Below are 14,433 nucleotides of genomic sequence, written 5' to 3' on the forward strand. Positions count from 1 at the left end.
TATGATCCCCATCTTGAGAACTGTCCCAGCACTCTCCCATACATACCCTCCCACCCATAACAACAACTTATCACAAAGCAAGAACTAAGAATAGGGTACGGTAAAAGTAAAGGGACCCCTGACCATTAGGTCCAGTCATGGACGACTCTGGGGTTGTGGTGCTCATCTCACTTTATTGGCCGAGGGAGCTGGTGTACAGCTTCCGGGTAATGTGGCCAGCATAACTAAGCCGCTTCTGGCAAGCCAGATCAGCGCATGGAAACACCGTTTACCTTTCCGCTGGAGTGATACCTATTTATCTACTTGCACTTTGTGCTTTCAAACTGCTAAGTTGGCAGGAGCAGGGATTGAGCAACGGGAGCTCACCCAGTTGTAATGGTCACTAAACAACAATGCCAAACTTATGTTTGCCCAGGTATTCTTGTCTTACTTTTTTTAAGCATTAATGCATTGAACCTGAACCCTTGGATGTTCTCAATTTCTGTGTGTAACAGGCTAATCTTTTTGGGCTAATTCTTATAGCAATGAAAGCAATAACCTTTAGCAAATGGTCATCCCCCCCCCCTTTGGAATAAGATGTGATAAGCATATACATAAAAAATGATACATTTTACGCTGCACTGCATATTACCTTTGGACTAACAAGTATTTCTTTTAATCCATTCTACTGATTATAACGACCTCAAAGAAGATTTAAAGCAGGAAAAAGTCTCATCAGCCACCATTATTCCTTATAATGGTTTCAGATATCTAAGTATATCGCACCAGGTAAAAAGCCAGATCTTTTCAACATTATACAATAATCATTATCCACAATCAACCAAAACAGTCACAGAAAAATTTAAAATGAATTGAAAACCCGTGATCCTTATCCATGAAAAATTATTTTTCAGTATTATTTTTAAAGTACTTCTTAATTGCATTTAGTCATAATCTGTTTTCCCCATGTTTTAATAGCAGTTGCAAAAGCATGTTGTGCGGTGTGTGACAGCAGCAAATCCCTTCAGCGTAATTAAAATTGCAAACGTACTTGGCAAACGACAAATGGATTTCTGGGTTTATGTAAACTGCACCTTTACAGATTAGAGAGAGAGAAATATTGGCCAGAAAAAAACAGATGGAAAAGGAAGACTTGTAAAATCCATTGTTCAGAGGAAAATAATCTAAACTTCAATTGTATCTAATGCTTTGTGGGTTGGTTTGTCCTCTGATCCTCCTAAGTTTCTTGTACACTTAGCAACCACATCTGATAGCAAACATCAAACTGGAAGGGTGGCTTTTGAAAAATCTAAAGCCGCCTGATAGAACCCTTTTAAGTCAGGTTCAAAGTCTGCTTTAGAGATGAGATAGAGTACTACACCTGCGTGTTTATGGCATTCTGATGGGTAGGAGCACAGCTCTCTCCCTTCTGCAATACAATTCTGGCAGTTGTCAGCATTTTTTTCAGGATTACAAAGGAAGCATACTTTTGCTCTGCTCTGGAGAAGATAAACCCAATTTTGATTGGGTTAATTAAGCTGACAGGTGGAATGGCTTTAACATTTTTCTGTTATTACATGATGAAACGAAGACCCCCCCCCCTCTTTCTTTTTTTTGCTGCCACAACTATGAGCTCTTCGCTTTGAGTTTAAAATTCACTTCTGTATGATAGAGAACACGGCTTTCCAAGAGATATCAGTATCAATAATATGTTTTACAGGAGGCTTGTATGTGGACAACGGTCACTAGCATCAGCCTACTCTCGACTGATGGCTAAATAATCCAAGGCAAACTTAGAAGTAATGGGTGAAGGTGTGTGAGTGTGGAGTGCAATAAGAGCACAAAACATTAAACAAAAACAACTGTTGTAGCAAAAAGAAAGGCTGAAAGGTACCTTAAATGCTAGCAAATACCTCACATCTCAGGGTCAGGCCTACCACTGACAGTGTGAGAAGCCAACTGCTGGGCAGTGCAAAACAGCCTACCCTGCACCACCTAAGCTCACCTGCTGCCTTCAGGTATGTCAGAGGATGCTTTCACAGTGCCACTGTTGAAGTAAAATTCAACTGCTTGTCTGTTCAACTTTTTATTGTGGAAGGTCATCTTGTCTTTTGCCTCGGACAGCAAAATGTCTTGAATGGCTCCAGTTTTTTCTTTTTTTAAAGAAGAACTTAGCTTTCTTTATCTATCCAATAAAACAGACTCTTGCCTACAAAAGCTTGTCCCACAGTACTCTTTGTAAATTATAATTATATTTGCATATTTCTAAGAGAACAAGTTTTTTTTTTAAAAAATAAAACTTCTGCCTCAGTCTCTAAACATTCAAATTTTACAATCCATCCCTAGGTTCATTTTCTCTAGAATTCCTTGTGGCTGAGGCAATCTTTCTACACAGACTGCACCCTTAGATGTAGGTAATCACTTAGAAGACATGATTTAAGCTCTGGCTCATTGAATGTCCCTCTGTTCTTTTTCTCCCCCTGCCCACTGCCTGTAAAACATTTATAAGATGACCAGCAACTCTCATCATGGAGACGTATCAGTGAACCCATTAGAAAGTCTGACACTGTCGATCCTGGCACTACTTTTATTTGCCTCATAAGTAAATAAAAGATACACTGTCTAGACCAGCAGCAGAGATAGATTAACTACTAACAGTGTTTTGTTTCACACCAAACAATTATCCTGCACAAACCCATTAAGACAACGAAGAACGGAACAGGAGCAGTGCTTTGTGGACTGCAGTTGTCCAACCGCAATGAAACAAATCCCCCAAATCTAAGCTGTAACAGATCCCTACTTCAAAAAACATGTAGACATACACTTTGGGGGATGGGACCTGAAGGAGCATTAAATTTATCTATGTTTATATAATTCCTTTCAGACTTTTTTCCCCAGACTAATTTTGCCAACCATACCTCACAAAAAGCCTGTCTACTTGCAATCACTTTTGCATTTTGATTGATCTCAAACTCATGTGCACAGAAGTTCTCATTATGCTCGGTCATCACCATATACTGTCAAATGTGTTGAGCAAGGAAAGTGTCACTACAAAATCCTAGTCTTAATTTCCTGGAGTGCCTGTTTTCTTTATTTAACATTACTTGAAAAATGCTGAGCAATATGGCAATCCACGGCAGATCCTTGGCTGTTAATACACTCTCCAATGGTTTTGCATGCAACCTGAGGCACAAAAACTTCTATCTATTGAAAAAGGTATGCTAAATTTTCCAACTGGAACTTGGAAGTATAACTGCAGGGCACTTGGCTGAAAAATAGGTGAGGATACTCACCATGAGGTTGTTACAGTAAGTGCTACACTTTTTAACCCTCTTTCCCCCCACAAAAAGAGGTGCGTACCCTGAGTACCCCCTAGGGGGGAAAGTACTGCCTGTAGCTGTTTCCAGGGAAAGGTCTATAGTGTGTCCCATTGTTTGTGAATGGCAGCTGTGTTAGTGGGGAGAGCACACACGAACCCCATGAAGGTATACAAGTGTGAATTCATGGTTCGTCTGGGTTGCTGCTATTTTATATTTTTATTGATTTACTGCATGGCTCTTTTTTGTAGTTGTATTTACAAAAATTTTATTGTATTATCTTATGTAAGACACTGTTCACAGCTTTGAAGGGCCAAAAAGGCAGTATAGAGATAAACCAATGATGATGGTTCAGCTTAGTTCCTGAATGTTTTGGCTCCCAAACGCCGCAAACTGTTCCAGTTTGCAAAGTATTTTTGGAAGTCAAATGTCCAGCGGGGTTTCTGCAGCTTCTGATTGGCTGCAGGAGTTTCCTGCAGCCAATCAGAAGCTGTGCTTTGGTTTCCGAACATTTTGGAAGTTGAACGAACTTCCAGAACGGATTCTGTTTGACTTTCAAGGTATGACTGTACATCTACAACCACCTCACACGCTTTACTTGAGCTTTGGGGAAGTACCACATATTGCAGAGAAGGGCAGGACTGTCACTAAAAAGACAACACCATGGGAAGTAACCTCCCCACATGTCACCACACACCTAAACATTGCCTAGGAATTCATTACAAAATGTGCATTTCCTCATCACTGGCTGGTGCTGGCAAAGACAGAGAAATGCTTTTCAAAACCATGGAGGCAAGCTGAAACTGATATTATGGAATAATAGAAGGAAACCTGATATGGAGATCTATTTTTGGCAGCAACAACATTTCTTTGCCTTCATAGAAGTTATTGCAACAAACGTTCAAGGCTGGCATTCCGCTGTTGCTGAGGTAGTTTTTATTATGTGTTTCCTAACTCTGCTTATTTTGTTGTGATTTGTATTTTTATCTCTAAACCGCCAAGTGTGATATTGTCATAAAAGTTGAAATAAACAAATAAAATGTTGACTTCTCCCATTAGTGAAAAAAGCAGCCAAATGTAAACTGGAAGAATGGGAAAGGAAAGTAATACTGTAATGCAAAGAGTCTTTACATTTTTCAAACCAAGTATGTGGGTTTGGGATTTTCAAAGGATGTCTTAATTTTTTTCACATTAGGAGTATATGTGGGATAATTCCAGCACCTGAACATTACCAAATAAAGGCAAGGTTTTGCATATTAACCGGCATGAAAAAATATATACATATAATGTGATTTGTCTACAACTACAAGGTACAAAAACATTGCCAGGGTGCAACTCTCTGCTTAGTGTTGTATTTCTATGAGGGCATTAGCACTGAACTAGCTTTCCATAAAATGAAATGCGAGATCGGCAAGTTTCCTAAAAGTCTTAGGAACTGTTCAGTAGATGTATAGGTTACATCAAGGCTTACCTTCACAAATTCTGTCCAATCGCTGCCGTTTGACTTTGTGTTTGTCCACAAGTGCCATTGCGCTACTGTGTTTTACAACTTTTGGAATCAAAGGATAAAGCAATCCCCCAAGAACTTATGGAAATTCACAGTAGTCCGAGTGCATAACGTCACTTTGAATCCTGCAACAAGAAGAGAGTTGTACATCGTTGGCCCTTTGTAAAACAACATCTGTATTGAAACTGTCTAGAAATGCTTCTCATATAATCAGAATGAAAACAGTTTTGGTGCATTTCGCTCCTAAGACAATGAGCTAAAATCTGGGTGCCCCATGTTCACTGTGCAAGCGATGGGGGAAAATAGAAATGTTTGCACACATTTTTGTTTTAGGGCTAGATTTTTATTTCTAACTGCAACACAGCAGTTAGAAGTTCATACACTTTCCCCTAAAGTGCCCAAATGAGTGCTGTGGAAGCAGCATATCATAGCCAGTGGCACTGCACCACAGCCATGCTTTGAGCACAAGAGAGCAAGCTGGCACCACGACACTAGCAACTGCCAGCTTCAATGCTTAAAGCATAACAGTGGTGTCCTAACATGTTACATGGAATAGACATAGCCTCACTGGAGCAGACTAATGCAGGGACAGGAGGAACATCCCCACAAAAAGACACACACAACTGCTGCCATTAAGACATTTTGTTCACTATGGAGCCCTCGTTACGCAAATTCCTGCTGCAGATATGGGACAGCAAACGTTTAAATGGAACTGTAAAGAAGTGTTGCAGACACAGGATGGCTATAGCATCTACTCCTTCTGGAGACTGTATCTGCTTTTCATCTCAGACTTTGCCTTGTTGCTGCTGAAGCTATATACTATTCTCTATATGTCTGCCTTTATGGATTTTTACTATCATGCACTCTTGGTCATTTGAGCTTGATGTTGGTTGAACTAGATGTAAGAATGCTTACACTAGATATATTAACATATGTGTAATGCAATGCCTTTGTCAGCACAACCAGTGGGTTTTTTTTAAGAAGGAAGCCCTTATCTATATGCACTGGGACTGGACCATCATCTAGTTTTTGTTGTACGGTATTTCAACTGTATAGTAAACTGGCTTTGCATACAGCAGTGCTCAGAGATATGAAATCAAGGGTCTTTGATCATACCCTGGAGCAATGACCCTGCTGTCTCAACCAGAGCTTTTCAGTTGTTGTTTTTAAGTCCAAGCCCCAAGCTGCTGAGAATAAATGTGAAATGTGTTGCCTGTTTCCGATTAAGGCTTAGAAACCAAAGTCTACATCACTTTTGGTAGTCTGAGGTGGAACATCTCAGCTCAGCTTGTTCTTTGCCACAGCTTCCAGCTCATGTCCTCTTGCATTTTAAAACATGCTTTCCCCCAGTACATTCCTTCATGATGCTTCCTGCAAACCCACAGCCCAAGTAAATGCAATAAAAGATTCTAGAGCAGGTGTGGAGAACCTCCAGTCCACAGGCCTAATTAAGCCCAGCCCAGGTCCGAGTTTGGCCCATGAGGCCATTTCCCCCAATCCATGGCCACCTGCCCACATCCTGATGTCATATCAGGTGTGGGACAGGTAAGGAAAGGGCTACAAAAGTAAACTGGGGAACTTAAAACTGGCTGACAGCTGGGATCCGCATGCACTAAGGAGTCCACCATTGGGAACTCGCTAGTGCAGTGCCAATCAGTTGAAAAGAAGGCTTCATTTTAAGGAGACTGCATCAAAGACTAACAGAAATCATTAAGTGCATTTACAGAGATTTGGCCAGTTTATGTAAATAATATCTACCATACAGGTTTAATTTATTCATACTATTGACAAAATCTGGAATTTTAATTGAATTTTATTACACACACACGTAATTCACACCTTGCCCTTCCATTCTACTCTGTTGATGCTAATCTTGATAATTTAGCTATAATTTATATGTCTATTTATTGGTGCCTAGTTTTATAATACCAGCAACTAACTTGTATGTGTGAGACCAATCTATAACAGAAATGGCAAACCTGTGGTCCTCCAGATGTTGCTGGATTCCTAATCCCATCAGCCTCAGCCAACACTGCCAAAGGTCATGGATGATGGGAGGTGTAGTACATCTGGAGGACCACAGGCTAGCCAATCCCGACCTACAAGATGGTCTAATCTGTGCTGTAGCATGTGAAACAGCAAGGAGGAAAAAGCAGAGGATGTTAGAAAAAAGAGGTGCCGGAACTCACCATGAATGCCTCCCTTGTTCTCTTATAATGGCAATGGCACCCCTCTGAGAGGTGCCAGAAGTGAGTTCTGGCTGGGGAAAAAAGCCCTGGCTCACACCATACTTAAATGAACTTGGAAAAAGTGAAAAGGAGAAAAAAGACCTTGTACCAACATCAGATTTCAGGCAACTGTATACCAAATGCATTAAAATTTTACCAAGTAAAACAACCTACATGTGATTCCTTTCTGGATGACAAGGTGCTGGTGGTGGGGGAAATGTGACCCAGAATATGGCATGTTTGACAATCTCAATACAGTACTTGCTCACTTGGGTGTCCTTTGAGGTTCCACTGATTGGTGCCTAAGTAATGTTTGTGAGAGGGCATACATTTGAAGCTTGGGTTCTAGAAGAGGTTTGAAGTTTCATATATGTATCTGCAGCTTCTATCCCATAATGCTAAAATGGAACTTATCACTAGCACCTGTTAACAGCCTGGCAACCTTCCCTTAAGCCTCCCTAAGATCAGCACTATTCAGAAGTAAATTAATAGTAAAGTGGATTCCTTTGCAAGAGTCATGAACCTCAGCATAATTACTCAAAGAGAAAAGATAGCTGCAGGGTGCTTAAAAGGAAGTCTAATCAAATGTGAATGACAACATAGGTGCCTATAAAATACTATGCACACATAACAGGGAGTCAATCTATGAATGTGCAGTTTCTACAGGACGTCAAACTTCCACATAACTTATGCTCCATTAAAATCATTCCTGCTAATATAAAATTCAAGTAGTTCAGTGCTGAAGCAAAAAGAAGGGGTGGGGACTGATCAGGATGCTTAGATGAAACTCAATGCATGCTTTTAAAAATGTTATTTAGGGGCTGAAATACCCCCAAAACAATCTAGTGGAAGGGAAGTGAGATTTGACCTGCTTGAACACCCTAAAACGTACAGTATCCTGGCTTTCACCCTTAACAAAAACTCTCCAGTTAGAGGGTGATGATTCAATGCAACATTTTGTTTCAGTTGTCCAGTAACAGCTAGTGCCCACTAGTAGGGCAGAAGAGGCCAATAGGTGGAGCCACAGCCAATGACAGACCAAGCTATAGCCGATGGCAGGCATAGCCAACTAATTCTACCTTTGTCTCCATTCTTGTTGAGTTCTACAAGGGGCAACATTGAGACGAAGGAGGAGGAAGCCAATAGGCAGTGCCAACCCCTGGAGTGGATGTAAAATAAGACAGCGGACAGGTAGAGACTGGCTGGTGTTCTAGATATATATTAGAAATATTTTCAAACAATGTGTAGTATTTGCCTATGTCTATGAACGTGCGTGGGAAAACAAAAGGTAACAGAAGCCATTTGGAAAGTTGCACTATATAGACAAGGTGCGGTTGAAACCTAAATTATATTGGAAAGTCATATTTCCGATGAATGCAATGTGGAAAGAGAGGCTCTCACTGAGTGCAAGGAGGTGTGAGGGGAAGAGTTGCCATGCAGGGCTGGCCCTACGGTGAGGGAGAACAAGAACTGCTTCAGGTAGCAGATGCTGAGGTGGGGGGAGTGGCCAGAGCTGGGAGTGCCATGTGGCCTGCCCTCTTCCCCTATGCTAGCCTGCTGCCCTCAACTGCAGTAGAAGACACTGTCCTTTCACATCAGGTCAACTACCATTCCACTTGGCTTTTGTGTGTGCCTTGGGAGAGGGCACCGCCCTGCCCTTCGCCTCAGGCAGCAAAATATCTGCTGCTGTGTAAGCGACTTCACATATGTTCTCCCCATTACTGCTCAAGAGATCCAAATATACTAGCAAGTTTCTGTGCATCATAGCCAATGTGGAGACTGGTGGGTAACTCGATCTACATTTGCATGACAATGATCATTTTGGGTCCACTGGTTAAGTGCATCACCCAGATGGTGCTTGTCTCCATATTCAGGGCTACTGTCTGTCATGACTAGAGCTGAACTGGGGTCATTGTAGGTTTGTTTTGTAATATTGCTTTTAAAGAGTAATCCAACAGGTTTATACAAATGCCATTAAGGGACGAGTATTATCACAACGTTTTGCAGGTCTGGGTAATGCTGCCTCCTTACAGCTATGATCCTATCTGTTCGTCTAGCACAGCATCCCAGAAGGAAGTTCAGCTTCAGTTTGCCAGAAACTGTTGGCTATTAATAGTTAACAAATGCAATAGGATACTATTGTGGGGTTTGGGAGGGTGGGGGAGAAGACTGTAACAAATCTACTGCCTAGCAGGATCACAATTTCACGGAGATTATTGTTATTATTATAGATGGTTATCAATTATGCATCACGTTGATAGTTAATTTATAAAAGGAACAGGGGCTTACTGGTGCTGCTGAATTCTGACTGATAGGAGATGGGCGATTTCCTGGTAGTTAATGGCCAATTTCCCAGCAATACGACTGCAGCATAATCACAGAGATTTATAGTAATAATTAATTGATTTTTCCCTCAAAATGTGAAGATTCTAAAGACCATGATTCCCAGTCCTATTAATAATTAATCCTGCATTTTTTTAAAAAAATACCTAAACTCCGAATTCAAGGCAAAGGAGGTTTTTAAGGGAAGAGTTTATTGTATTACCAATAAAAGGGGGGAGGGACCTATGTACATAAATAAAAGGTTACAGCAGATAAATACAGTAGATAAATAGAAGTGAAGTAATTTTCACTGTCAACATTTCTCAGTTTAATGAAAGCACTCTTCACATTCTAACAGGAATAGGGCAGTAGAATAAAAAGCAGGAACAAGTCTGTTTGGGCTCGACTAGTTAGCTTATATCAGGTATGAGCAACTTTATGGTTCAAAACGCAACATGTGAGAACTGGGACCAACTTTGAAGATGAAGAAATAGGGGAAAGTGTGCAGGCATACAAGAAGAGAAAGAAACTCCCCGTCACCGAGTCATACATGAGATGCAGAGAATCACACAATTCCCCACGATGTACAGAGTACCTCTTGCTTGTGGGAGAAGTACAAATGGTATCCTTTACTCCCCTAAATATTCAAGCAAGGAGCAGACAAGCAAGACTCGCTATAACTTCTACCACCATAGCTGCCACCTTCAGTTTTTAACAGTTTCTGCGTCATCTGTAGGATACCTGTCTCTGCTCTATACAGGATAGACCCATAATTTCATCTTTCTGTTGCATCACCCGGGCAGATATCAAACCAGTGTCAGCAGTACACTGTAAACGGGTTAATCCAGAGATATACTATGACAGGGCAGAAGAAGTTCCAATCAGGGGAAACAAGATTTGAAGTGATGGACCCTGAACTTCATATTATTTCACTGCAGCAGGGACATCTTACCATCTGGGTTCTCAGTCAGAGACAATTGGTACTCATTCCAGAGACGTCAACAAGTAGCAAATGGTATGGCTAGCATAGATATTATGATATTACAGAGTCAAACATCAATACTATGAACACGTTCTGTATGTTACCAGCAGTGTGGTCCTGGCAGTGATGGCAATCAAAACAGAGCCTGGCGTTTCTGTCTCTCTCATTACCAAGCACCAGCCTTAAACACACAATTTAAAACAAATTCTTGAGAACAACAATTTTAATGGCTTCATTATTTCCAAAGCTGAAAATCTCTGCATGTAAAATATTTGCACTTAAGCCAACTGCACATGACAACAGCAGGAACTCTTAGATCATCAGGAACACAGAAGAATTACAAAGGAAAGAAAAACCTTACTACTTTTCCATGGTAATTAGAAAATGTAATAAATCTTTTAAGGCATGCAAATTGGAGAGCTGCACTAAAAAGAGAAAAAGACATCCAGAACCTTAAAACGATTGCATTTATTAGGAGCAAAGGTAAGGAGGGTTTCAAAACACACCACTTCAAAAAACATACAAACATGACCTTCGAAAGGTATAGGAAACAAAAGTTAAAAAAAAATCTGTCTTCAGTTTTTGCTCATAGGCTTCACACATAAAGGTCTGCTTCAAAAATCAAGCCGAGTACACAAGTCCTTTGTTGCACATCCTGGTGCTTGATAAACACAAATCTGAAATGGCAACGATCCTTCTACAATACAGTTACCATGGAAGAGTGAAAAGTTACATAATTTCATAAACTATACTTCAGTCATTGAGTAACCCTGTAAAATGCACTCCAACCAAGCTTTGTAGGAGCTTGTGAGGCCAATACTCCTAAATCAATAGTGGCTGGTGTGATCATACACTTCCCTTGCCAGCCCCCAAATGCTCTAGGAGGAAAACTTCTCTGCCTATAACTATTTCTAAAAAGTTAGATCCTTACTGAGCTTAGCAATACCATTTATTGATGATATTGTACTGGCTCGGATCCAGAAAAAAGCAAAACAGGGCAAGCTTGCACTATGGGGCTTTCACATCACACCCCGCTGAGACCCCTGAAAAGCCTGAGGGCCAGGGATGAAGTGCAGAGGGATGCAATGTGGAAATCAGAAGAAATCAGGAGTGGGGCTTCTGTACTGGAAAGGAAAGGGCAGTGTGATGCTGCAGGCAGATGTACAAACAAATAAAAATGTACAAGCAAGAATACATACAACTCAGCAAGAGACAACTGTCTGTTGTCCTCTCATGTGGGATTATGGAGGGAAATGAATCCCTTTCACTTCCCCCACCAAAAAAACAAAACAAAATCTGGACCCATTTGCGATTTGGCAGCTTAATCCGCTCTGGAAATGCTTATAAGACTATAAATTTCATCCATTTTGGCCAAAAGGGTTATAGCTGTTTTTCGATTCCCCATTATAACGGATGGGAAACACAGGCCTTAGCTTTGCATGGAGCAGCTCAGAATTCAAATTGAAGATCAAAGAGAACAGAGCAACTCAGAGAGATCAAAATTATACACAGCTACAAGGTGGATCTTGGGTCCCATGCACATCCCTAATAAATAGCTCTCCAGTTTCTTAAGTAATCTTTTATTACAAGATATTGATCTCTTGTGTCTCTTATTTATGAACTTGAGTAGTTCACTTGGGAGTACACTGCACAGAGTGAATCTCTCCAGTCTATTTCCATGACTGAACTTGAGAAAGCAGCTGCATCAGCAAGACTAGCAGTGAACCGGCAGATGTATGAATCCAGACCATAGCTGTCAACTTTTCCCTTTTCTTGCGAGGAATCCTATTCGGAATAAGGGAATTTCCCTTTAAAAAAGGGAAATGTTGACAGCTATGATCCAGACTGGAGTCCTGATATTGAGCTGCAGCTTTTCAACCAGGTTCCACTAAAGAACTGGTCCCTTACACCAGTGGCCTTATACTCCCCAGGACAGGCAACACAAAAGGCAGGAGATGGCTGAGATGCAATCGTATGTAAAGCTCCAGGCCAGAGGATTAAAACATTCAAAGCTCCCCACTCTACAAGAAAGAGGTAGCACATGTGTATAGTAATGTGGCCCAAGAGGCATCAAGGGCCTCAGCTGATATTCCGACTTTGTCAGGTGAAGTGGTCTGCTTGGAGCTATCTCAGGTTCCATAACTCTAATCTGTTCCTACCTGACCAAAGAACCAACAGGGATCTGCCATGCCCCAAGGACTCCTACTTTTGGTCATATTAAAATACCTTTCTGAGTTTTCATCAACATACAAGAAGATACCCTCTAACTCAGGGGTCAGCAAACTTTTTCAGCAGGGGACCGGCCCACTGTCCCTCAGACCTTGTGGGGGACCGGACTATATTTTGAAGGGGGGGAAATGCACGAATTCCTATGCCCCACAAATAACCCAGAGATGCATTTGAAATAAAAGCACACATTCTACTCATATAAAAACACCAGGCAGGCCCCACAAATAACCTAGAGATGCATTTTCAATAAAAGGACACATTCTACTCTCCAGGACCATCTGCGGGCCAGATTTAGAAGGCAATTGGGCTGGATTCAGCTCCTGGGCCTTAGTTTGTCTACCCATGCTCTAAAAAAACCCACTTCATGCACCAATTCCATATTATTTAAAGCAGTATAAAAAGCACAAAACACAATGCCTATGAAATCTGCAAGCACATCACTACATTTTTAAACACTCTGAAGATAAAGGCACCAATTACGCTGTAGATGTACTTCACAAATTAATACAGTTTCCATGATTGGGCCCATCCCATTTAAGTTTGACAGGTGCCCATGATGATACCATGCAGTGATAAGAGCCTGATTTTAAAACCTGCTGTAGTAAAACAAGCTCCCCAAGCCAGGATTTGGGGTGGCATAGATATGCTAGGGAAACAACAGAAACACAGAGGGGATTCCTCTTTAATAAAAAGATTTCCATTAGTTGAGCAGGATACACACACCTACCACTTCTTCTAAATGATCTCTACGCAATCTGAAAATAAAACACAATTCTAAAACAGTAGTAGTAAGTAGGCTAAGCACAACTGAAAGCAGAGAGAGCAATTAACGCATACATATATGCACCGTTTCAGCATATAATGAAATCTGAGTGCGAAAAGATACACACAGGGGGGGAAACTGTAATTCTTTGGTCTTCAGCAAGATTAGGAAACAACTGAAGTGATTTACATATAGTAATTGCATGTCCTTGCTAGTCTCCAGCGGCGTCTTTCAAAATTTAAATGTCCCTGAAAGTGCTCGGACATTACCCCAGGCATTTATTTATTTATTTATTTATTGGTGGGGGGTTACTTAACCATGACAGAATGAAAAGTAATAACACATTGCAAATATTTTTTATTTCAGTTCTTCTTAGGATTATGTTTTAAATACCCACAGTCCATGACAGAACAAAGAATGAGGAGGGTGTTATACCCAACGCGAAGAAGGGTCTCTTCCAACAACAGTGAAATGGGCACTGCTCAGTAATGTATTTGGCCTGTGGATATCCTTGCAATTGAACTGAAGGCATGAAATCCACCTGCTGCTTAAATTGTGAACACCTCCATTACTATTACTTATTTATTTGATTACTTGCCCAACCTTCACCCCGAGACCGAATCTTTCATTTTTTTTATATGTCCATCAGATATGCACATATATGAAATGAAAGAAGCAAATACAAAACTAATAGCAGGGCAAATTCTTTTGTATCAATAACAGATGCAGATTAGCAGACTAAGCATACAGTGAGAAAAGTACCGATCCTTGGTTATGTATAAAATAACACTAGTTTTTATTTGTTTTGCACATGATAATGATCACATTTTGTATTTTGTTATCCTTGCCCAGCATGGGCTTACCAGGATGAGGAAATGCATGGGGTATGTGTTTATTGATATACTAAAGGTAAAGGTAAAGGGATGCCTGACCATTAGGTCCAGTCACAGACAACTCTGGGGTTGCGGCGCTCATCTCGCTTTATTGACCGAGGGAGCCGGCGTACAGCTTCCGGGTCATGTGGCCAGCATGACTAAGCCGCTTCTGGTGAACCAGAGCAGCGCATGGAAACGCCGTTTACCTTCCCACTGGAGCAGTACCTATTT

The 14,433-nt window shown here is 40.9% G+C and overlaps 1 protein-coding gene across 7 annotated transcripts in view; it reads right to left on the bottom strand.

Moving 5' to 3' along the window:
- CTBP2 (C-terminal binding protein 2) overlaps positions 1 to 14,433 on the bottom strand; it is a 196,741-nt gene that overhangs the window by 71,535 nt on the left and 110,773 nt on the right. For 6 of the 7 annotated variants that reach the window (XM_083439600.1, XM_083439597.1, XM_083439602.1 and 3 more), the window contains one exon: positions 4,768 to 4,928. The exons of the other annotated variant lie outside the window; for it this stretch is intronic. In XM_083439600.1, coding sequence (XP_083295726.1) covers positions 4,768 to 4,825 — 58 coding nt within the window. In that variant the 5' untranslated portion in view covers positions 4,826 to 4,928. The remainder of the gene's footprint in view (positions 1 to 4,767; positions 4,929 to 14,433) is intronic. 7 annotated transcript variants of the gene reach the window in all.

Source organism: Podarcis tiliguerta, assembly GCF_965153285.1.
Source record: "Podarcis tiliguerta genome assembly, chromosome: 5".
Classification (NCBI taxonomy): Eukaryota; Metazoa; Chordata; class Lepidosauria; order Squamata; family Lacertidae; genus Podarcis; species Podarcis tiliguerta.